Source organism: Coregonus clupeaformis, chromosome 36, assembly GCF_020615455.1.
Source record: "Coregonus clupeaformis isolate EN_2021a chromosome 36, ASM2061545v1, whole genome shotgun sequence".
NCBI classification, from domain to species: Eukaryota; Metazoa; Chordata; class Actinopteri; order Salmoniformes; family Salmonidae; genus Coregonus; species Coregonus clupeaformis.
Genome location: NC_059227.1, coordinates 2,077,242 through 2,102,970, shown reverse-complemented (window position 1 = coordinate 2,102,970; position 25,729 = coordinate 2,077,242). Strand labels below are relative to the sequence as shown.

The following is a 25,729-nucleotide window of genomic DNA, read 5'->3' as shown; positions in this document are numbered from 1 at the left end:
CATCTTCCAGAGCACCTTGTGCTCTTCTGACAGTCTGGTTGTGTTTGACATGAGAAAAAAGGTCTGAATTGGCAGCACACTAATGCATTACCCTGGGATGCTATTAGATTGGGCCACAATTGTTAGTGTTCCAATACAGCCTCTGATGATATTTTGAATTCCCTCGTTTTGTTTTCCTGATGGAAAATGGGAATCATGACATCCAATTATTTTTCTCTTTCGATTAAGTTTGGAGGGAGGGATGGATGAAAGCAGGCGGAGGTATATTGACGCCCGTTCACTGAAACAATTGATGTTAATGAAGGTAATCCAGGTAATTTATGCAATCGCAGATCCTTAGCTGTTGCTATGGGCAACATGCTGCATGTTTACTTGTCTTAGGTGGTGGAGAGAGATGGCTGCATGGGGAGGTGCTGTCTGTCGTTGTGACCACTGTTTAAAGCTATCGGGAGAGACAGTTATCTGAACAGGTGAATTCATTTTATGGTTGATACATTCTAAACCCCTTCGATTCATAGGATTTCAATTAAAATATTTCAGTCTAACAAGAGACACTTTAGTCACATTTTTCAAATCAATTAACACATTCACCATATGTTTTATCTCACAGCCACCACAATTTTCACATCAGTAACCATTCCTCAAAGTGCACAAAATACGCTTTACCTTACCCTATACACTCAATATTCTACCTAGCAGGTATGGTGAAGATCAGATCCCTGGCACCCCCTAGCTGTGCCTCATGGCACTTCACCTCCACTCTCTCCTGGCCCTGCCTGCATGCCCCTCAACCTGACCGTGACCGCTGAACTTTTGTGACTCCCCTACTGGTTTCTAGGCTCCGCCTTTACAAGGTGTTCCAAAGTTCCATCCTCCCTTTAGGGCCTGTCTATCACATATCCCTCTAACAACTCCCAGAATTCATCAGTGGCCACTACAGAGCAGAGATGCACTCTGCCTGTCAATCATTACCTGCTCATACCACTGGTTACATTTCACTAAGGTTTAGGCTGAGGAGCCTCGGCTAATGGCTAATGGCAGAGATTTACTTGTAACTACAGTTTAGCTATCTCCATATCTAATTATATCCTCTCCCAATTACAGTAGTGGTTAAACTGATGGAAGAGTTTTATGCGATTCAAGCTTAAGCAGTGTGTGTCTGCGTTGTGGAGCGCTACTGGTATATTAACCATTTCAGCACCATGGACAGCGCACTGACAAACTCTGCTGATAGCGCATTCAGACAGGTGCTGCTGAGAAGCTAATGTGGGCTGCTGTAGCAATGTGCTGATATTTCCAGCATTGAGGGGCATTGCCAGAACCCCTTTGCAAGCTGTGCTTAGACATCCCTCACAACCATGGGTTAAATAGGATGGAAACACACTCAACACAGTAATTCCTCTACATCTGAATAGAAATAACACACTTGGGAGTTTATTTATATCGATATCCAAAACAGGGGGAGACGTTTGGAGGTATTAATTACACCCATAGAATTAGAATTACTAGAGCAGACATTTTTTTCAAGTGTTATGTAAATGAGTGGACCAGACGGATTCTATTTCTATGATTCCTCGCATAGAGATACATTAAATTACAATTGAATTATATGGTTCCACCACCTGTAACCCCAGCCTGATAGTATGCTACACAGCACAAGAACAGCAAAGGCAGAGGGGAAACAGTCCATTAGTGCCCCTGTTAAATATTGATAGGCTGATTGATTTAGTAAGACATGCTTAGAAATGCAAATAATGAAGATGATGGAGCCCGCCTGTTATTTTCTAATAGAATAGAATTAGCATCAAATTAAACATCCTGGGAGACAGAGAGAGAGAGAGAGAGAGGGAGAGAGAGAGAGAGAGCAGTGCTGACTAATTTTCTTTCCTATCTAGCGTCCAATCTAATTTCCTCTAATATGAATAGATACAAATAAACACCAAAATGCATTTCCAGTCAGAGAACATTGACAACAATAAGACTGAATTGTGGCTTGAGAGATTGGATGCGTTGCTGGAGTGTGGATGTGATAAAAGGCAGAAGAACAGATAGTTGTGACGTACATCCAATATAGGTCACAACCCCATACTTTGCCTGGGGTGTGTGTATGGATAGTTATACTGCATAGGATGTATAGTTTTGTCTGGAGAGAGTGAATTCCATTTTACGGTTTCCCTCCAATGCAATGCACACAGGAGCACACACAGGGAGGACACAAAGTTAGGTGCAAGTACTTAACTGTTTACAAACCGCCCTCATAATCCACAAACATATCAATAGCTAGACCTATTTATCATAATCCCAGATTTCTCAACCTCAAACCCGAACAGAGACAAGACAAAATCAACTTGACAGCATGTGCAAAACCTCTCCAAATCCGTGCTAGTCCTACTATGCCTACTTGGTCTAATCCTATCCTTGAAGTTGAACCCATGTGTTGAGTGAGTTGAGTGACTCACCCTCCGTGTGCACCGCAGACACATAGGTCCAGTTGTAGCGCTTGACTATGTCCAGCATGGCCCGGGCCTGGAGCGTGTCAGAGGGCACGACCCGCAGGAAGTACTTAAAGAGTGTCTTGTCACTCAGGTCGATACTGGTCGCAGAATAGGCGATCTGGGGGATGTTGAAGAGCTGCAGCAGGTTCTGCACCTGGATAGCAACGGAGCTTGAGCCCGGCCCGATCACCCCGGCGATGGGCTTCTTGGAGGGCGGGGGCTGGTTAGATGGCGTCCCATCGATGCACCACTTGGAGCCATCCTTGTCGTCCCGAATGGAGATGAGGGAATCCCGGATGAACTCGATGCTCTGCTCCAGAGCCACGGAAGAGTGCCAGCAGGAATCCCGGATCTCACAGCCCAGGCTGATGTTGGGGAGCAGGAAACGATCGCCGTTGATCCGGTCCAAGGTGTGGAACATGGCCTCCACCCGCTGGATGCCATACTGCTCCCGGACATCCCCGCACTTTCGGTCGGCCACTTTCTCGGCGGACGGCTGGTGGTGGACGGAGAAGAGGGCCCCGATTATCACGTCTCCATCCATCCGGGCCACAGAGCGGGGCGCGGCTCTCGGAACAGCCGACCGCTCAAAGATGTTGCTTTTGTGGGACAGCACTAGTACATCGAAGAATAGCGTCGGGAGACACAGGAGCATGAGGAAAGCCATCTTTACGTCTGCCATATTCCACATCGTGTGAGTGGTGCCAGCTGTGCGGGCATACTATCCGCTCCTGGCAGTAGCGCAGGAATGTTGGCTGTCTCTCAGTATACCCACGTTTAACCCAGTGACCATGATTTGGGAACACAGCGCCCTGAGCATATCCAAACACACCTGGAGAGAGATCAAAACACACTGTCATAAAATATTAAGCAAGATTGTGAAGGCAGTAACAGATATGCAACCTTTAAGTTATCATATAGTCTCTACATTACATGGGTTTGAAAATAATGGTGGCCCTCACAATGAACAGGAGGATGTTCTTGGATTGACGAGGTTCATAGCCTGTAGGCCAACACAACATTCCTTCTAGAAATAAGGCTAATACCTTACCCCTTTGCAAACATTATGGACTGCATAACAGAAAACGAGAATTCGATTCAATTATATATACTATTATTAATTCCACAAGGGGCAATTATGTCCATCCCCCCACACCCCCTCTCTCCAGAGCGTATGGCATCGCTCCCACCGTCCATTGAGAAACCCGAGCTGCCAAGAAGCACATTTCAGCACCCTGGAGAGCTCACTCACTAACTCAGCCAATTACTGAGGAAACGCCTTCGTACAGGTAGGTGCTACTGATAACCTATGTAGGCTACTGGAGCTATGTGCTGGTATTTCCACGGTCGAGAAAGTATCTCACTGAGTTCCTAAACCAATCAATGGCAATGTATATTCCTTTTATTAGACACTACTGAACAAATCCTTGATACCCAGTCTGATGACATGGAGCTTTGGAGATCGTTGCACTGAGTGGTGTGGAATTATAATTGAGCATAAATCGAATTTCCAAGACACTGCCTCTTGGTATAGGCTAACATATAGGCTATCATGCACTATACGATCCAATGCGCAGCATGCAATATTTTCCACTCTCAACCATCCGAATGCATCACTCACAACCCTCCGTGGCCTGAATCAAAACATTCAATGAAATGCCATTATCGAAAAAGGATGATTACAAGGTGGAGAAGCCAATACGCACTCCTTAGACTTTATCTGCCGGTGTCACGAGCATATCAAAACCGACATCTGCTCTAGCCTTCACATCTCTTCTCTCATAAATGAATTCGGGGAAGAACTTGGGACGTACCTGAATCTGCGAGACATATCGCGTGCCTTGCTCGGTCTTCTGTGCCGCGTGGTCCTTGGCTGTGATAGTTGAGTTTGTATCGCTCGAGCGGGCGTTTTTTTCTCTCTTCAGTGAGATCACGAGAGCCCCCCACCCCTCCTCGGCTTCATCTCCATTCTCTCTTTGCCAGTTTGTCACCACATTTCAAAATCCGGGTCATAAAAGCTGCAGTCTTAATAGGGCAAAATTGTAGGCGTTTAAAACCACACTACAGGTAACTTATTCTTAGATAGTCGTGTCATTCTTCATGCGAGGGTTAATCAGCCTCAACCTGAGTGGTGCCGCATTGGAGAGTTAAGCAGCGCGCAAGCCGCTTAGACAGCTGATATAGATGTTGTTTGTCTACAGCATTGTGATCCGGTCCATTACCCCATGCCTCAACGGGACCCGTCTCACAGCAACAACACTCAGTGTGAGAATACATTGATTTATTTTGTCAATGGTTGACCAGATAATGGAGGAATCATCAATCAAATGTTACTTTTCTTATTAAGGATTGAGAGTCCAACATTGTACTTAGTCCTGGTTCACCCTAGCTAATCTGCCTATAGGCTATATGTCTTCTGATCCACTATATGACCTCTAAAAACGGAGGGCACGGGATGGATGCCAGATATTCCGACTGGCCTGTCTGACTTAAATCCAAATAGTGATATTTTAACGAAGCACCTCAACGGTTGAAAAACCTATGGTCTTCCCACCTATAGTTGAAGTTGAAGACCTTACTTGTAGGGCTACAGTAAAGTAGAAGATATAGATTGAATTAATTGGCAAAGGTCAACAGTGTTATTTTGCAAAGGCGAAAGTCTTCCAAATCGTGGAGGAGTGCTTGGTTTAGAATTGGGTTATTTCTGTGCCATATTATCTGTGCCATATTCTCTTCACCAAGAAATGGGGTTGGGCGACATATATCAAACTGCTTGTGGAAAAACAAGAAAAACGAATAAGGAGTCCACAAAGCTAGAGAGGGTTGCTTTGCGTGGGCACGCGGGGAGCCAGCAGCAGCAGCAGGCGTTTAATAAGTAAACAACCGGCGAGCACACTAGGACGTCTTCCTGACGCGCCCTGTGGAGTGTGAACAAGGAGAGCAAGCGTAATTATGTGTGTGTGTGTGTGTCTGAGAGAGAGATAGATAGATAGAATCGAGACGAACAAATCTCTCTCACACTGTCACACATACACTATTACACACACACACCGTAACTTATTAGGAACGGATGTCATGCGTTGTTATCCTATATGTAGCCTGACTCTTTGATAGCCTACTGAGAAGAGTCAAAGGGATTTAGGAGACTGGACGCTATAGACCAGACAGAACCGTCAGAAAACACACAAGAATAACTGTATAAGTCACTATCACACAGTGACTGTCCCCCTCAACCATATCCCGTTAGCCTAACAGTCAAGACAGCCTGAGTCACTTTAGATGAACCACAAAGCAATATAGGCCTAGTGCAACCCCCCTCAATCAGAAATCAATTGACATTGACTTGAATTCATTTTGCTTGATGGAAAAATACAGTGCCCCTTGACTTATTCCACATGTTGTTGTGTTACAGCCTGAATTCAAAATGGTTTAAATATATGCACATAATACCCCATAATTACAGTGAAAACATGTTCATAGACATTTCTGAAAATGTATTGAAAATGAAATACAGAAATACACAATATATACAAAAGCATGTGGACACCCCTTCAAATGAGTGGATTTGACTATTTCAGCCACACCCGTTGCTGACAGGTGTATAAAATCAAGCACACAGCCATGCAATCGCCATAGACATTGGCAGTAGAATGGCCTTACTGAAGAGCTCAGTGACTTTCAACGTGGCACCGTCATAGGATGCCACCTTTCCAACAAGTCAGTTTGTCAAATTTCTATCCTGCTAGAGCTGCAACAGCTCAGCGGCGAAGTGGTAGGCCACACAAGCTCACAGAACCGCCAAGTGCTGAAGCGCTTAAAATCGTCTGTCCTCGGTTGCAACACTCACTACCGAGTTCCAAACTTCCTCTGGAGGCAACGTCAGCACAAGAATTGTTCGTCGGGAGCTTCATGAAATGGGTTTCCATGGCCGAGCAGCCACACACAAGCCTAAGATCACCATGCGCAATGCCAAGCGTCGAATGGAGTGGTGTAAAGCTTGCCGCCATTGGACTCTGGAGCAGTGGAAACGCGTTCTCTGGAGTGATGAATCACGTTTCACCATCTGGTAGTCCGACGGACTAATCTGGGTTTGGTGGATGCCAGGAGAGCGCTACCTGCCCGAATGCAGAGTGACAACTGTAAAGTTTGGAGGAGGAGGAATAATGGTCTGGGGCTGTTTTTCATGGTTCGGGCTAGGCCCCTTAGTTCCAGTGAAGGGAAATCTTAACAGTACAGCATACAATGACATTTTAGATGATTATGTGCTTCCAACCTTGTGGCAACAGTTTGGCGAAACAGTTTCAACATGACAATGCCCCCGTGCACAAAGCGAGGTCCATACAGAAATGGTTTGTTGAGATCAGTGTGGAAGAACTTGACTGGCCTGCACAGAGCCCTGACCTCAACCCCATCAAACACCTTTGGGATGAATTAGAATGCTGAATGCGAGCCAGGCCTAATCACCCAACATCAGTACCTGACCTCACTAATGCCCTTGTGGCTGAATGGAAGCAGGTCTCCGCAGCAATGTTCCAACATCTAGTGGAAAGACTTCCCAGAAGAGTGGAGGCTGTTATAGCAGCAAAGGGGGGACCAACTCCATATTAATGCCCATGACATTGGAATGAGATGTTCGACGAGCAGGTATCCACATACTTTAGGTCCTGTCGTGTATCTCATTTACATAAGTATTCACACACCTAGGTCAATACATGTTAGAATCACCTTTGGCAGCGATTACAGCTGTAAGTATTTCTGGGTAAGTCTCTAAGAGCTTACCCAAAATTATTCAAGCTCTATCAAATTGGTTGTTGATCATTGCTAAACAACCATTTTCAAGTCTTGCCATAGATTTTCAAGGAGATTTAAGTCAAAACTGTAACTCGGCCACTCTGGAACATTAATTGTCTTCTTGGTAAGCAACTCCAGTGTAGATTTGGCCTTGTGTTTAAGGTTATTGTCCTTCTGAAATGTGAATTCATCTCCCAGTGTCTGGTGGAAAGCAGACTGAACCAGGTTTTCCTCTAGGATTTTGCCTATGCTTAGCTCCATTCTGTTTATTTTTTAGACTGAAAAACTCCCCAGTCCTTATTGATTACAAGTATACCCATAACATGATGCAGCCACCACTATGCTGGAAAATATGGAGAGTGGTCCTCAGTAATGTGTTGTATTGGATTTGCCCCAAACATAACATTCAGGACAAAAAGTGAATTGCTTTGCCACATTTTTTGCATTATTACTTTAGTGCCTTGTTGCAAACAGAATGCATGTTTTGGAATATTTTTTATTCTGTACAGGCTTTCTTCTTTTCACAATGTCAATTAGGTTAGTATTGTGGATTAACTACAATGTTGCTGATCTGTCCTCATTTTTTTCCTATCACAGCCATTAAACTGAAATCCCTGAGCGGTTTCCTTCCTCTCTGGCAACAGAGTTAGGAAGGACGCCTGTATCTTTGTAGTGACAGGGTGTATTGATACACCATCCAAAGTGTAATTAATATATATATATTTTTTTACCCATCTACCAATAGGTGCCCTTCTTTGCGATGCATTGGAAAACCTCCCTGGTCTTTGTCGTTGAATCTGTGTTTGAAATTCACTGCTCGACTGAGGGACCTTATAGATAATTGTATGTGTGGGGTACAGCGATGAGGTAGTCATTCAAAAATCATGTTAAACTCTATTATTGCACACAGAGTGAGTCCATGCAACTTATTATGCGACTCGTTAAGCCACATTTTTACTCCTGAACTTATTTAGGCTTGCCATAACAAAGGGGCTGAATACTTATTGACTAAAGATATTTCCAATTTTCATTTTAAATTAATTTGTAAAAAAAATCAAAAAACATAATTCCACTTATGGGCTATTGTGTGTAGGCCAGTGACAATGTTTTAAAATCCATTTTAAATTCAGTCTGTAACACAACAAATGTGGAAAAAGTCAAGGCACTGTATAGCCTACTGCAACAGAAGAAAAAACCCTACTCTTATCCACAGATTCAAATTAGTTTCAGGCATCATGAATTGGTCATACATATTTGTCTCTTAGTAGCAGGTTAGGATAATTTACACAGCAGGTTAGAATAATTAGCATAGCAGGTTAGGAGAATTAGGTTAAGGTTTGATGTTAATTTGACAAAAGCTGGATCCCTTCTAGCCATGACCTCATGTGAATTGGACAGTTTCAGCACCAACGACAGCTACCTCAATACACCTTCTTTTTGACTGCCCTCTGGTGTTCGCCAAATAACTTTCTGAACGTCTGAGAGCAAAGAATCGTTTATGACACAATTTCGCCCTCTTGTGGTTATATCAATACTATGCATGCCAGTCTCTCTTGGCCAAGAGTTAAAGAAAGACTGACTGCATGACTTCTTGTTTTTATAAGCAACATGAATGTGTTGGAAATACCACATTCTTTGCGTAGTCAACTTACACACAGCACTGACACACACCCATACCACACCAGACACAGTCCCCATGTCCAGAACAAATTCAAGGAAACGGTATTATACAGAGCCATGATTGCATGGAACTCCCTTCCATCTCATATAGCGCAAGTGAACAGCAAACCTGGTTTCAAAAAACTAATAAAGCAACACCTTACAGCACAATGCCTCACCCCCATGTGACCTACTTGTTGTGTGTACAGTATGTACTGACATGTAGGCCTACACTGTGTGCAACTGATAGATGCACACATGCACACTACATGTTCATGTTCTTCAATGTATGTCAATTGTATTTTGTCTGTAATGTCTTTTTCGTTGTGTCGGACCCCAGTAAAACTAGCTGTCGCCATTGGCGTCGACTAATAGGGATCCTAATAAAATCAAATCAAAATAGCTTCAACCAGCCTGTAGGCCTACACACACAGACACTGATACAAAGTCATCATAGGTCTCACAATTTGACAGGCGTTTAGCCTAAATAATAAATGTCATGAAAATGTACAAGTTTTTACTGATAAAGTACTATGCCTAATCATCAAATAGGCTACAGTCAGATAGTTTTAGGCTTGCTATTAATTATGAAAAAGCACTCTAGGTCTATGTTTTTCCTCGACCAAGTTTACGAAGTAGGCTAACTTTTATTAGGCTATTTAAATTTTTAGCCTACAGTGAAAAAATGTGGTTCTCGGTCACCAATGACGATGCCAACTGAGTGAGTCTACAACCCGCGGGAGCATCCCACGCAGACCCCAGACAGATGCGACCCGGTCACCCGTACCCCGGGGTATGGCCGCCGCTTCTCTGTGCTTGATAGGGTCGAGCTGTGAGTCAGGTCCGCCCTACGCTCCACAACACAAATAAACATTTATGGAGACTAGACGCTATGACACTGCCACCGCTGCTGCCCCAGGGTCGTAGAGCTGATATTAATCCAGACTAACAGTGACATTATGAGGGATAGGGAGGGAGACATCGTGGAGTAGGTGCTTGGGGGGACCTCAGTGTTTTTCGTGGCGAGTTCCTTTGAGGTTAAAGGCTGACGTAGTCCAGATACAGCTCCTATTATTAAGAACGGTCCACCTGAAAATAGCTTACATGCGGTCTCTGCAACATAGCAACATATGGGCAAATGTCCAAGGACAATAGCTAAGACTGCCTACATCAAGTGAATGCATAACTGTGAAGTAATGTCATCTTCTTGCCACACATTCTTTTTTGTGGCCTTGGTAGGCTATTGTTTTATCCCTCTAAATAAAACAATATTGATGTCACTATCTAGACCCGACTTGTGACAAATGGTCTGATCTCAAAACAAGTCATAGGCTATGTTGCCGTTTAATGTCCTGGTGTGAAGTGAAGGCCTATCAATCAATCTTTCACCTTTTTAAGAGGACAATCCTTCATGTTCGGCCTGACGTCATCAGTGACATCTGGAACTGGCTTTAAACGGCGAGTCTACACCCATCCATCAAAGTTACACTTGTTATTTCTTTCTGCAATGAGATTGATGGCCCATCCGAACTATTATGAAGAGTTTATAGGGCACTAAAGAGGATACGTCATCATAGCTTATCGAGTGAATTGAGATTTAGAAAATGTCATTTTATTGAATAGGTCTACTTGAATTTCAATCAAAGATCCAACATTACTTTATTTAGACCACACTGTAAACCAGGCACATGCACAGATAGGGGTCTACCTGTGCCTGAGCACCTGCCCCTTTGCCCTCCCACTCGATAGGCTTTCCTTGATAATTATCATCTAACATTGACTATTGGCATTATTTAACATTTTTGTGCAGTTCTGTCTCCTCACCTCACCGGAGTCTGTGACATGAAGGTCTTACTGAGGATATGTCTGACACAACAATCAACTCCTCCTCCTTAATTTCCTCCTCTTTGTTAAGCACTACTTCTAATATCTCCTCTCGCTTCACAACAGACTCTGTTGGCATAGAAACTGGCAGGGACGATCCAGGCAGCACCAGTTTGACATCAGATTTGACATCAGACCTCAGGCCTCATCTCTTCCCTCCCACACCACACTGACCCAGCCATGACACGTGGGTCAATTTGAAAGATACCTGTCCTCCTGAACCCATCCTTACGGTCCACTCAGTCTCAAAAGCATCATACGTCTGCTTCAACACTTTGGCAACCATGTGCCTATGGACAAAAACCCTATAAGGAGAGGATGTCACAAGCATCCCTGGAAAACTGCCTTGAAGAGCCCAAAGGATTCCATGGTTAGTGGCTGCAGGAAAGGGGGAACGTCAGGTGGCAGGTAGATACAGAACAATATGACTGTCTCTGTACGCTTCATTGATAATATAAGAGTCAAGCAGATCTGTCTCTCCTTTGACAATCAGCACAAGAGGAAGGCCCTTCACGGCAAAGTATAAATGTTTTATTTTGCCACCTTTTGAAAATCTTTTAGTCCAGTGGAAAAATTCATCAGGGTAAGCTGAGTCAAATAACTTTGGGCCGACCCTTTGCAGATGATGCTGGGTGGTATTGCATCTGCTGCAGCATTGTAGCAGACCATCAGTGAAAATGTGCCCTGGTCTGCTTGATCTCTGCCCATCTGGAGACAACATCCTTCACAGCTATACAGTGAGAGAAAAGTATTTGATCCCCTGCTGATTTTGTACGTTTGCCCACTGACAAAGACATGATCAGTCTATACTTTTAATGGTAGGTTTATTTGAACAGTGAGAGACAGAATAACAACAGAAAAATCCAGAAAAACGCATGTCAAAAATGTTATAAATTGATTTGCATTTTAATGAGGGAAATAAGTATTTGACCCCTCTGCAAAACATGACTTAGTACTTGGTGGCAAAACCCTTGTTGGCAATCACAGAGGTCAGACTTTTCTTGTAGTTGGCCACCAGGTTTTCACACATCTCAGGAGGGATTTTGTCCCACTCCTCTTTGCAGATCTTCTCCAAGTCATTAAGGTGTCGAGCCTGACATTTGGCAACTCGAACCTTCAGCTTTCTCCACATATTTTCTATGGGATTAAGGTCTGGAGACTGGCTAGGCCACTCCAGGACCTTAATGTGCTTCTTCTTGAGCCTCTCCTTTGTTGCCTTGGCCGTGTTTTGGGTCATTGTCATGCTGGAATACCCATCCATGACCCATTTTCAATGCCCTGGCTGAGGGAAGGAGGTTCTCACCCAATATTTGACAGTACATGGCGCCGTCCATCGTCCCTTTGATGCGGTGAAGTTGTCCTGTCCCTTTAGCAGAAAAACACCCCCAAAGCATAATGTTTCCACCTCCATGTTTGACGGTGGGGATGGTGTTCTTGGGGTCATAGGCAGCATTCCTCCTCCTCCAAACACGGCGAGTTGAGTTGATGCCAAAGAGCTCCATTTTGGTCTCATCTGACCACAACACTTTCACCCAGTTCTCCTCTGAATCATTCAGATGTTCATTGGCAAACTTCAGATGGGCCTGTATATGTGCTTTCTTGAGCAGGGGGACCTTGCGGGCGCTGCAGGATTTCAGTCCTTCACAGCGTAGTGTGTTACCAATTGTTTTCTTGGTGACTATGGTCCCAGCTGCCTTGAGATCATTGACAAGATCCTCCCGTGTAGTTCTGGGCTGATTCCTCACCATTCTCATGATCATTGCAACTCCACGAGGTGAGATCTTGCATGGAGCCCCAGGCCGAGGGAGATTGACAGTTATTTTGTGTTTCTTTCATTTGCGAATAATCGCACCAACTGTTGTCACCTTCTCACTAAGCTGCTTGGCGATGGTCTTGTAGCCCATTCCAGCCTTGTGTAGGTCTAAAATCTTGTCCCTGACATCCTTGGAGAGCTCTTTGGTCTTGGCCATGGTGGAGAGTTTGGAATCTGATTGATTGATTGCTTCTGTGGACAGGTGTCTTTTATACAGGTAACAAGCTGATATTAGGAGCACTCCCTTTAAGAATGTGCTCCTAATCTCAGCTCGTTACCTGTATAAAAGACACCTGGGAGCCAGAAATCTTTCTGATTGAGAGGGGGTCAAATACTTATTTCCCTCATTAAAATGCAAATCAATTTATAACATTTTTGACATGCGTTTTTCTGGATTTTTTTGTTGTTATTCAGTCTCTCACTGTTCAAATAAACCTACCATTAAAATTATAGACTGATCATTTCTTTGTCAGTGGGCAAACGTACAAAATCAGCAGGGGATCAAATACTTTTTTCCCTCACTGTAGATCTGTCTGGGTTTTAGCTATAAAATTGTAGGAGTCTAGGGTCACATCAAGGAGCTTAAAATACTGGGTGACAAGATGGGCGTTAAAGAGAGCTACATCCCTTGAGCTAACAGCAGTCGTACTACTTCCCACAATAGCTAGGTCAACTTCAGATTTTTCCTTTGGCTACTGAGGGTGCATTGTTTCTGTAATGGTAAAGTCTATTAAAACAATAATCAGTCATATTATATCAATATACCTAAAATACAAAGCTAGGTTGTAGTTATGCAATAACTTACAGGCAGAGAGATTCATAGCTAGCTAGCTCTCTGATGAAAATTCCTTCCCTGGAGGTGGAGTCTACTTATCACGTGGTCTGGAATACCAGTAGTAAACAAAACAAAAGATGATAGAGATAATAGCTAATAAAAAACTGCAATAGGCTATTCTGTACAGCAATTTGACTTTGAAGGTCTGCGATTGTGGTGCTGGCTTTGCTGAATTGGCTAGCTAACGTTTAGGAGAGGCAGATTCATTCTCAAGACTGCATTCATAGGTGTGGGTCTAGCCTTTCTTTTTTATTTTATCAATAGGTTTATATTTCGACATGCATTATTATTAATTTGTTACAATTGATCACTGTACTAACAAATGACTCTATACAAAGATTATGGATATACTGACAAGATACTTGTCTCTCCGCCCTAATAATGGGAGTTGTTGTCCACAAAGCGGCACGGCAAATTGTCAAGCTCCCGCATATTCCTTTCTTTGGATTGGTGGATACATCTCATTATTTTAATACATTTTGGAATATTCGATGAGGGTTGTTGACGCCAACCGCCTGCATTCAATGGCGAGAAATGCTATGTTACTAGCTTCATGTCATGAAATATGCATAGCCATCACGAGACAACTCCGATATAAAATGTATTTTCACAAAGTTGCCAGGATGTCACGTGTCCTACTTATATCAGTAAACTCATAGGAACCTAAGCAAATAAACCTCAAGTAGCAGATAAGCCATTACATTTTTTTGTTGACCAAATTTCGACACTTTCTCATTGACCTCCATGCAAAAACTCGCTTGGTGAGCGAAAAAACAAAACAACACCACCTGCTGGAGAAGACATATTTTTGGTTGAGTTGGGCCTCTCGCTTCGCCTCTTCCTCTCTGAACGTTATTTATAATAAGGGTTATATGGAGAAATTCGGACCTCCCTTCAGCAAAATATATTTTATATAAACCCTCCCTGAATGCTTCTAAAAGAAAACTAGTGACCCTCCCCTATACCCAAAATAATAATTAAAACAAAGTGGATAGCAGAGAACACGTCTACCATTCAACCTCACTTCTTGGACAGACTTGAGCCTTAGATATGATGTTTTAGAAACTGTTCTTCATCCATTAAGCATTACATAACAACATGGGAATTTTGATATCGCACAGGGCTGCGGACCAGAAGGTTGTGGGTTCGCAGACCACCGTGGACAAGAGTAGGGGTGGAAATATCTATTTTATAGTAAAAGCAATGCATGACTCTACAATCGTATTTGCAGGTCCAAGAAAAAATTGACTTTTATAAAAATGTCATGCAATTCTACGTAATTTTACATATTTTTTAATTCCACACAAATTACAAAAATTACAGGCTAAGAATGGACAGAGAGATAGGCCTATGTGTTCATCTCATCATATTTCTCCAATGCCAAATCAGTGTGTCTCGTTTGCAAGGAAACTGTCCCTGTTAGCAAATAATTTAATTTGAGACATCATTAGGAATATGAGCATGGTACTTTCAAAAGTTAGGCCTACCTTTCCACCCCAGACAGAGTAGGCCTACCGACACAGAAAAATGTAAGCTTCAAATGCTGGCTACTCTTCTTCCGTGGCTTAACCCAGCGAGAGTTTCCCTAAAAGCTGTCTGGGTTGTTTCTATTGTACAGAAAGTGAATATCTTAATCAATTGACAGTAACAGAATTAGATTACTTCCCAAGCAAAGTCAGCCTCTGAATGTCAAAGAAATTAAACAATGATATCCCCATATGCATCGGAGTCACGCCTTTTCCTGGTATTTTACAGCTTGTTTCTAGCATAAAGCAACGTGGACCAAAGCGCTGTTATAGAGCACTTAATATAATCGGATCAGTTTTATTTTCATCAAAATCTTAAGCTAACAATGCCTGTGCTTTTTGCCATTTTCTTTAATAAAAGGTATGCCTATGGCATACCCTCTCATACCCCCTCCATTCAAGTCTTAGTTTTAACTTAACAACCCTTCATTGACATGGAGGTAGGCTATTTAAAGAGTGCATGGTAGGTGGAGGAATTGACCGACAAATCTATTATGCCTACTAGAATTTGCCTACTTTCAGCACCATGAGCTGTCCATTTCCGATTGATTGTGCCACGGCTGCTGCTTCAGGTTTCAGCACCACAATGTAAATTACTACAATCTGGCTTATTGTGAGGTCAATAACTCTGATTAATACATCATGGGCAAGAAACATATTGTTTTTACTAAAATACATTATAGTAATAGCAGCTGTCAAAGTTGACCTCCGGTCCTCCTTCTCATCTTTGCGCTCTCCTTCTCAAACTGTACAGAACGTAGGCTATAGGTTAGTCCTCATGCATTTTTTGGACTGGGCCTAACCAAAAATAATTGTTGGAAGAAACCTTTGATTCTCCTCCTGATCTGCCACCGCTACGGCACAGCACAGCCATTGGTTAAGCAGCACACAAAAATGTTTTTGATCGGCAAGAGCAGAGCAGGTGGGGGCTCAGAGTTGGAATATCCATTGCAGTGTGTAATGCAGCCTAATTTTATTTACACCATCCCAGCAGCTATCTTAGAAATATAACTTTGCTCTGTGCTTCTCAGAGCATGCACTTCGTAGTCTATAGCCTATAGGCTATGGATAATTTGATTGAGACCACAATAAATAGCATATATGAAAAATATATATATATATATGAAAAATGTATGAAAAAATTATAATAATTATGCACTCACTAACTGTAAGTCGCTCTGGATAAGAGCGTCTGCTAAATGTCTAAAATGTAAATGTAAATGTATATAGGCACACTGCATCAGAAATGAGGGGCTACACCAGAGATGAGGGGCCGCACCAGAGATGAGGCTGCATCTGGCACACATGAATATATAGCCTAATAAGCAACTCATTCTAAAACACTGAGAAATATTGAAATGTCATCAATTACAAATTACATGACCCTCCCCTGGACTAGATTGAAAAAAAAATACTAAACCCTCCCCTTGACTGAAATTGAAAAAGCATGACCCTCCTCCATTTTCCTCCAGGTGACCATTCTGTAAATTTCGATCCGTCCATTAGCTACACTGCAATGAGCCATGCCTGTTCCCGAATCGGATGTTGACGATTTTATCATTACGTGACTGCTGCGTGATGACGACATCAACTAGCGTCTCAGCTAAATGATACAAGTTCCTAATTTCAAGTTGCTAATTACGAATCTCATTACTACCTAGCTAATATCAAAATGTGTTATGGACATATGGCATATGACTACTTAGTGGTGAAATAGTTTAAGGAAAACTTCACAGGCCAAACAAGAAAAAGGAAAGAACACTGACCCACATGACATTCATTGTCCAATGGGAACTCACATCTCTCTTTGGAGGTTTCCACTAGTTACCATAGACACAAAGTTAAAATTGGCTATTTCGTAAACATTAATGTAAACAAAAATTGACTTTGTGGCTGTCGTAACTAGTGACGACCTGTAATCATTAGTCCAAACAGTTGCAAAATGTTCCTAAAACAAGAGTTTCTATTGGACAAATTCAGGTAGGTCCTTTTCGTTCCGTTTGCTTCAGTTTAAGAAACGTTTTGCAACACAATCGGCATAATGAATATGCCCCTGCTCTCAGTTTAGAAGGTGTAGTATCGAGTCAATGCTGGTAATTATTGCTGTCAAACAAAGGAGTCCGCTCATACTGAACCTTGATCATACGTTTTATTCATATCACAAGATTTCAGCATGAGTTTACAGGTGTCAAGATCACCCGGAGAACGGCGTCCCAGATTGCAATGGCCGCTCTAACCTCTTCTTCGTTTTTACCCAGTATATATAATCTTCCCAAGATATGGGTGGCTCCCTCTACTGTCCAATCCCCTGTCCACAACACACACTTCCTGTCGGTTGTATGTGGCGTCACCCTAAAACAATTCCCTCTGACACTAAAATAAACATCCTCTCAGGTTCCACTTAGAAACATTAACAAAGTCATAATCTTCATATACGACAAAGGCACACAAGGCAAAAGGAGGTTGATTGAAAGAAAATAGGAAAAATGTATAGAAACAAGTTTATATCCAGTTGTAACACTGTAAGATAAACCGAAAAGTAGCTATGTTTCTATAGTCGTGGAGTTTGAACAATCGGGTCACATCAATGCCACGGTACTGTAGGTAGCCAAGAATAGAAGTTTCTTGTTGAGTTGTTCATGGGACAGCTGAAAGTTGGTGGCTCTTTCGTCACGACTAATACTGCGACCCTGTCTTCTTGTTAGGAGTTGTCTACAGTTAATCTCAACAATGAATTACATTGAATCTCAACGTCAGCATGGCCAGTCTATGAAATCAGTCCCTCAAATAGTATTCCTTCATTCGTTAGGTTTGCTTTGGGTTTATCAAGCTGAACATTGCTAATTTGCTAGCTAGCTTCAGCTTGTTTTCCTTTGTTGACAAATCTGGCTAACTAGCGGCTAATATATGCTAAGTAGCTATCTAGCTGGTCAGTCAAGTTGTTATTAGACTATTTATTTGGTGTTACAATGACTCAACATAGCTAAACTAGCTTGCTCTTTAGCTTACGTATTGAACTGAGCTAGACAGACCACTTTCCTATCCAAATTGTTATTTGATATACTGTTGCTACTTGCATGATTCTGACAATAAATTGCTGCATTTTGGTACATTTTCACCCAAATTACTTGTGTTGAAAAAAAGCTCATAATTCCATTTGAATACTTCTTGTATTGACTGTATTGTAATGTCTTCACTTGTATTGTATGCATCAAAACTCAATTAAATTAAGTCCTGTGTATTTTCCCTCACAGAGCTGCGGACCCTCCTGGTCCCACCACCACCACTCCCAGCTCCACCTTACAGCACTCTAAATACCCTCCCTGCCCTCTTAAAGATGGAGCAGCAATATATCCACTGTGTGACCTGCCTGAGTCAGAGGTGCATGACCAGTCCTGAACCTGGTATCTCCTACCCCCTGGAGAGAGTGCCCTGCCTGAACAGTGGTTTTGGCTGCCCTGCCACTCTGATGCAGACCCGGATGCCCGCGCACCTGGAGGTGTGCCCAGCGGGTGTGGTGTGCTGCACCATGGAGTGGAACAGGTGGTCTATCAGCTGCTTGGATTACACGTCATACAAGAGCTTGAGCTGGGGGGTGGAGGAGACAGAGCAGCTGGACATGGAGCTGGCCCTGCAGGACCAGCACACGCTGATCGAGTCCCCCATGGCGCCCACGGTCGAGAGAAAGCCACCCGTTGTCGCCGTAGAGAGCGAGAGTGAAAAGGACACTGCTTCGGACTCAGCTGTGCCAGTGGTGGCTGACCATATAGCTGCCATTTCTGATTCGTCATCGTCGTTGACGACGCAGTCACCACCCTTGACGACACAGTCATCACCACCATTGGGGACACAGTCACCACCACCATTGACGACACAGTCATCACCACCATTGACATCCCAGTCACCACCACTGAGCTCAGCGAAGGATAAAAAATGCTAATGGTATAAACGGTTTGAACGAGGAGCGGTATAGCAAGCTGTGTGAGGCCACGGTGGAGACGGCTCGGAGCCTTGCCGCAGCGTTGGACGTCCTCAGCAGTGCTGACAACAGCACAGAGCAACGCATCAACATCAACAGAGGAGCAGTGATGGAGCCTCAGGAAATGGAGAACAGCAGTGACAGGAATGAGGAGCTGCTGCTTCACAACAGGCTGGAGGTCAAAGGTCCTGTAGCTGAGGGTTTGGATGTGAAGGAGTGCGGTCCAGCTGAGGAGGAGCCTGGTCACAGTCCTGGGCGACCTCGGCAACACAGTCAAATATACAGACCCAATCATAGGAGCCCCCTCTCACCCGCAAGCAGAGCTTAACGGCAGCTTCCACCAATCGGAAGCTGCGGACTTGATGAATGTTGAGATGAAAGATGCTGAGGCAGGGTCATCAGTCGGCGAGCTCAGAGTGGTCAGCGGAACTGACAGTGAGGTTGCTATGGAGGTCGTTGCAGATGGCGACGTGGATGGAGCTTTCAGGTGTGGCTTCGAGGAGTGTTGAGGGGCTGGACGAACAGAGCTAAGGGTTGTTTGAGTGGATAAGGCTCCCAGAAGAGACCAGGGGAGCAGGCCTTGGGTTCACACTCAGTAGACCAGCATCAGCCTGGAACCAGTTGGTCTTCCAGTGAAGCAGTTTGCCCAGTCAAGGTGCAAGATGACATGAATCCTCCACCTGTGCCTCAAGGGCCCTCAGGTTCTCAGTCACAGCCACAGCAGCCCCAGTCTCACCCAGCAACTCGACTAGCACCACCCCTGCAAATCCACCAGGGTATTGCACACAGGGCCAGTCATGTGGTCCTAGAGGAAAGGGGCTGGAGAGGAAGTTCCAGAACCACCAGTTGCTCAGAGGCTTGGGCCAGTTTGCTCTGTCCAACGGACGGAGTGTCCGGGTTAGGTTTAAACCCAAAATGGAGGACAAGGCAGTGGATACGTCAGACCTGGAGCAGGAGGACGACCCCATAGGCCTGGGGTAGATTGACCTGATCACCTGATCATCCTCTTCTGCCTGAAGGAGTCCCACAAGTGCCCCAGGATCTCCGACACTACCTATGTGGACGGATTCCATGTCAACATCGGACACAGACCTTCACCTTCCCAGCGGTCATCTTGGTGACCAGCACGAGGGTTGGCGACGTGGCGTCGGCAGCTGCCTGTGACTATGCGCCACAACTCTCCTATCCCAGCCCCTTCCGCACCTTTCCGCCTGGACCTGGTTCTAGAGGAGGTTCCACAGATCTGGAACATCCCATGTAATCGGCTCCAGTAAATGTTTTCCTTCATTTGTGGCCAGCTATTCCGCAGGGACGAGTACTCCTCCCACGGCCTCAACGGCTGGATGGAGCACCGCTGTCCCCTGGCCTACTACGGCTGCACCTACTCTCAGTGCAGGTTCTGCCCCTCATCCCAGGGGTCAAAGGTCATCCATAGCCTGAACCTTAGGTCATTCGGGGTGAAGCCCAGCCCTGTTGGGAGGGAACCGTTGGGCGAGTCCCAATCAGACCAGTTCAGTGGGCTTCCCTTTGAGGTGTTGCAGCATGTGGCCCACTTCCTGGATGGCTTCAGCCTGTGCCAGCTGTCCATGGTGTCGCGGACCATGAGGGACGTGTGTGCTAGTCTGCTGCAGTCCCGGGTAATAGTGGAACTACGGTGGGAGAGAAGGCAGTACCCAAACGGCACTTTCTCATGGCAGATCAAAGACAGGGTAAGAAACTCACATTTGTTGGCTGACACTGTGCCACCAGGTGATGTCAACTCGTTACTCTTACAGTATGTGTAAGATGTGCAAAAGTTTGCCTTTTGGACCGCCATTATTATAGTTTATTTCATTGATAATGCCCAAGAAGCCGTGTCTGGAGGCTATGTTGGCACGGGTGTTGTTAGGCCCGAGACAAAGTCGAGGGCCAGCAAACTGTGCCAATATATCCTCCAAACACCGGCTTCGAGGGCATTATCACTTTAATACAACGGGTTACCAACATATTCAAATAATGATTTACATATTTTCATTAGAAACTTTATTTTGATTAATTTATTCATACTATTTCATCCTTCCACAAGATATAGTCCCGACACAAATCTAGGGTTGCTACCCAAGCCGGCCGGTCGTTCGTTCAATCAGTTCGGTTGCCAGAGACGCAACCCAGTCGTTAAGTATTTTTATTCTGTATCTATGGACGCGACCCAGTCGTTCGTTCTAAATGTTCTATTGCCATACTGGCTGGCAACGTTCTCATCCCTTGCTAGCTAGCCAATTATGGCTAATTTACGGTCACGTCAAACAGTGTAGCCAGAATAACAACAAAGTAGCTGCATTTGAATTTGTTTAAGCTGTTTGCTAGTGACATTTATTTGGATACATCCCATAACAATGAGATAATGAGTCACGATTTCACCTGGCATAGAAAATGTGCTCTCGCATCAGGACACTGTTGTTCAGAGGAGCTAGCCAACAACACAGCTAACACAATCACTTCAAACTGAAGCTGGAGACTGCAAACTAGCTGCACTTTGTTTCGTTTTACCTGTTTCCAAAAAATTATGCTGATTCATGATTTCGACTGCCTGTCTTTCTCATCCCGGACTCCCGGGACGTTCATTACTATGCAACAGCTGGAGATCGAATTTGAATATTGTAACAATGTTGCGAATGTAGGAGAGACAGACAGCAAGGTTTATACAAATCTCCGCTGTTGAAAACTAAATGTTAGTTTAAAAGAAATGTGAGATAATATCTAGATGCTTTTTATAGTGGAGATCATGTTTATAAATTGCCTGGCAGGGCTGATGAGACAGTGGATTGCGCAGTCAGGTGATAACTTGTGGAATAGACACCGGCTGGAATGTGGTTTTAACCAATCAGCATTCAGGATTAGACCCACCCGTTGTATAAAACCATATTTATAACCCCCATGTGAGGATTTGCATCCCCAGTCTAGGATTTTAAAGGGCCACTGCCACCATATAGGCCTTTTTGTATGTACAATAGCACTGATGTTGATTTCCTTACCCTATACCCCTTTAAATGTTAGCTTGACTGGATTGAACTCTCCTGTTTTACCAATGCTTTCTTACCTGTTCTGTTCGGGCAGGTGTGGAGATTCAGCACAGCCTTTAGCCCCGTTAATGAGTGGCGGTTCGCCGAAGTCTCCAGTATGTCTGACCACCTGAGGAAGTGCCGCTACAACACAGTTGAGCGCAGGAGGAGGCCGTTCCACTGCCGTCCATGTGCACAGCCAGAGACAGATCCCTCCTCTCCGTCTTGAAACTCCAAGAGCAACACATTACCTAACCTCTGTTAGCTACACTGTCTAATTTAATTTAGGTTTTGATGTTACATTAATTTTTTTCATTGAAAAAGACTGACCCGTGTTATATGGCCGTGTTAAGAGTCTTAATGTATGAAATAACACTTGACCTGCTTGACACACGGTTCCAGTAGGATTCTTGACCTGCAATGTGTCAATAGAAGGTGTAAATCAGTATTGTTTAACAATTTACCTCGCATGATTTGGTGTTGTTTAAATCGTACCCCTATTTTGGTAACATGATTTTCTTGGAGAGAGAAACATGCGATAGTTGCAGTTTTATTTAGTTATTTTCTGTGAGATACTGACCATACAGAGAAAGAAATAAACATATTTTCTTGTTTTTCACTCATATCCATGGGCTGAGCAAGTTGTTTGCCATATCGCACAATTTTTTGCATAACAGAGAGTTATGCTAGCACTTTAATGAATTTTGCAAGTCCCTGGTCACTCTTAAACCCATTTTCAATTTACAGAAATCGTCCTCCATGAAATGAATCTGAAGGACAAGTCTGCTCTCTGGGTGGGTTGGACCAGAATCGGACCATAACACAAAACTGAAACAAAGGGAGAGAAGTCACACAAGGTGCATGTGATTCTGTTGCCATTTAATAAAAATGGTCTTTAATACCACCTTTCATGATCTTCGTTGTGCTCGTATAGCGCTATGTATTCCGTTTGTTTTTCTATCAGCACCATGAAGCTTCAGTGAATCAGACAAGCTGTTTGATTTGATTTATTTGATCATTAAAAGTACATATGAACATGCTCAATCAGGAGAAAAATGTTAGTTCACTCATTAACACTTGCAAGAAAACATGGACAATGAGATCACATAAGACATTGTGGCAAGATCAGTCCATTGCCAGCAGCATACCACACTGCATCCCACTGCCTGCTTGCCTCTGAAGGAAGCAGGGTTGGTCCTGGTCGGTCCCTGGATGAGAGACCAGATGATGCTGGAAGTGGTGTCGGAGGGCCAGGAGGAGGCACTCTTTCCTTTGGTCTAAAAAGAAATATGTCCCAATGCCCCAGGACAGTGATTGGGGACATTGCCCTGTGTTGGGTGCTGTCTTTCAAATGGGACATTAAATGGGTGTCCTGACACTCTGTTGGGCGGCAGGTAGCTTAGTGGTTAAGAGCGTTGTGCCAGTAACCGAAAGGTTGCTGGTTCAAATCCCTGAGCCGACTAGGTGACAAATCTGTCGATGTGCCCTTGAGCAAGGCACTTAACCCTAATTGCTCCTGTACGTCGCTCTGGATAAGAGCGTCTGCTAAATGACTAATTATTATAATTATTACTAAAGATCACATGGCACTTATCATCAGAGTAGGGGTGTTAACCCCAGTGTCCTGGCTAAATTCCCAGTCTGGCCCTCATACCATCATGGCCACCTAATCACCCTCAGCTTCCAATTGGCTCATTCATCCCCCCTCTCCCCTGTAACTGTTCACCAGGTTGTTTCTGTAAATGAGAATGTGTTCTCAGTCAATTTACCGGGTAAAAAAACAGAAAGGTTAAATTACATTTTCACTTGAATGCTCATAATTACAGTAACAGATTTGCAGCAGGGCATATTCCTTCCTACGTCCTTTACTACTGGGCTTGCATGCATTTTTGCTCAATCATGTAGTAACATGAACCGGCTCACATGGATACACAATTTAGAAAAGGGCAGATTTTAGCTAGCTAGACACTGGAGGACAATGACACAACGAGATGCAACAATTCAAGTATTTTTCTGTCAATGATGTTTGGCTTCTGAATTGATTGGTCTGAAGCCAAATCCAAACGGGCTTCCCTTGACACTTTTTTTGGTGCGCCACGACCATTCACAGCTGAGCTCACTCAGTTTAGCTCAATCCTGACTGGCTATTACTTTCTTCAAAAATATATAAAGGGAGGCCAAATGCTTGCTGTCTTCCCTTGCATTCAATGCTATGGGGCGGCAACAATGTCATACAATGTCATACTCTTTTTGACCAGACTTCTAACTTAATCTTCACATCTCTAGTCTGTTTCCACGGTTCTCATTTATCAATGTTGCGTGGAAACGATTATAAAATACTACTTACGAAAGGAATTTAGAAAGATCGTACACATAGAAAAAGTGTGATTTATCAAAGATTATGGATATACTGACAAGATACATGTTTCTCCGCCCTAACAATGGAAGTCGTTATCCACAAAGGGGCACGGCGGGCTGTCCAGCTCCCACCTATCCTTTCAGCCTCATTGCTCATGCACGACCTTGGCTATTTTTAAAACGCCCCTAATTAACCATATATGGTCAAACTCATCCCTTTAAAGCCGATGGAAATATACAACGCAGTACCATGAAATAGCCTTCAACGGCGCAACCAAAAAAAGTGTATAATTAAACAATTATCGAGACTGCAATAGAGGTGCTAGTGTAAGAGATTGAGTACAATCAAAAGTTTTACATGGCTCGTTCAGTTGAGGTTTGACCAGTAAAAATGAAAACAGCTACAAAGAGAGGACCATTAGGACAATTCAAGTTGCTTTAGCAATGGCACATTTACTTCAAGTGAATGGGCAACACTTTTTATTTTATTTAACCTTTATTTAACTAGGCAAGTCAATTAAGAACAAATTCTTATTTACAATGATGTCAAAAGGCCTCCTGCGGGGACGGGGGCTGGGATAACAAATGTAAATGTAGGACAAAACACGCATCACGACAACAGAGACCCCACAACACTACATGAAGAGAGACCTAAGACAACAACGCAACATGGCAGCAACACATGACAACACAGCATGGTAGCAACACAACATGACAACAACACGGTAGCAACACAACATGGCAGCAGCACAACCTGTTGCAGCACAAACATTGTACAAACATTGTTAGGCACAGAAGGGCAAAGAGGTAGAGACAACAATGGAGATAAAACGGTCTAGTTTGAGTGTTTTTTGCAGCTCGTTCCAGTCGCTAGCTGCAGTGAACTGAAAAGAGGAGCGACCCAGGGATGTGTGCGCTTTGGGGACATTTAACAGAATGTGACTGGCAGAATGGGTGTTGAATGGACGTTATATGTGGCTCAGTTGGTAGAGCATGGCACTTGCAACGCCAGGGTTGTGGGTTCGATTCCCACGGGGGACTAGTACGAACAAATATGAAAATGTATACACTACTGTAAGTCGCTCTGTATAAGAGCGTCTACTAAATGACTAAAATGTAAATGGATGAGGGTTGCAGTAGGTGTCTCAGATAGGGGGGAGTGAGGCCTAGGAAGGTTTTATAAATAAGCATCAACCAGTTGGTTTTGTGACTTACATTAATGTGAAGACTGTTACTTATTGAATGAACTAACTATGTTTAATTGCCACTCAATTAAATTAACCATGTAACAATTAACTCATTAGGCACCACGGAAGAAGTTGTTTAACGAGTTACCATCTCCCGAATT

General features: G+C 43.7%; 1 protein-coding gene and 1 pseudogene across 3 annotated transcripts in view; one reads left to right on the top strand and one right to left on the bottom strand.

Moving 5' to 3' along the window:
- grm1a (glutamate receptor, metabotropic 1a) overlaps positions 1–4,623 on the bottom strand; it is a 66,355-nt gene extending 61,732 nt beyond the window's left edge. For 2 of the 3 annotated variants that reach the window (XM_041865424.2, XM_041865427.2), the window contains exons 1-2: positions 4,310–4,623; positions 2,460–3,327 (exon numbers count right to left, since the gene is read on the bottom strand). In XM_041865424.2, the coding sequence (XP_041721358.2) occupies positions 2,460–3,186 (727 nt within the window). In that variant the 5' untranslated portion in view covers positions 3,187–3,327; positions 4,310–4,623. Of the gene's footprint in view, positions 1–2,459; positions 3,349–4,309 lie in introns of all 3 variants that reach the window. The other variant, XM_041865426.2, reaches the window with a different exon arrangement.
- A 13,717-nt stretch (positions 4,624–18,340) lies between these two features.
- LOC121552107 lies at positions 18,341–22,278 on the top strand (annotated as a pseudogene).
- Positions 22,279–25,729: the final 3,451 nt, after the last annotated feature.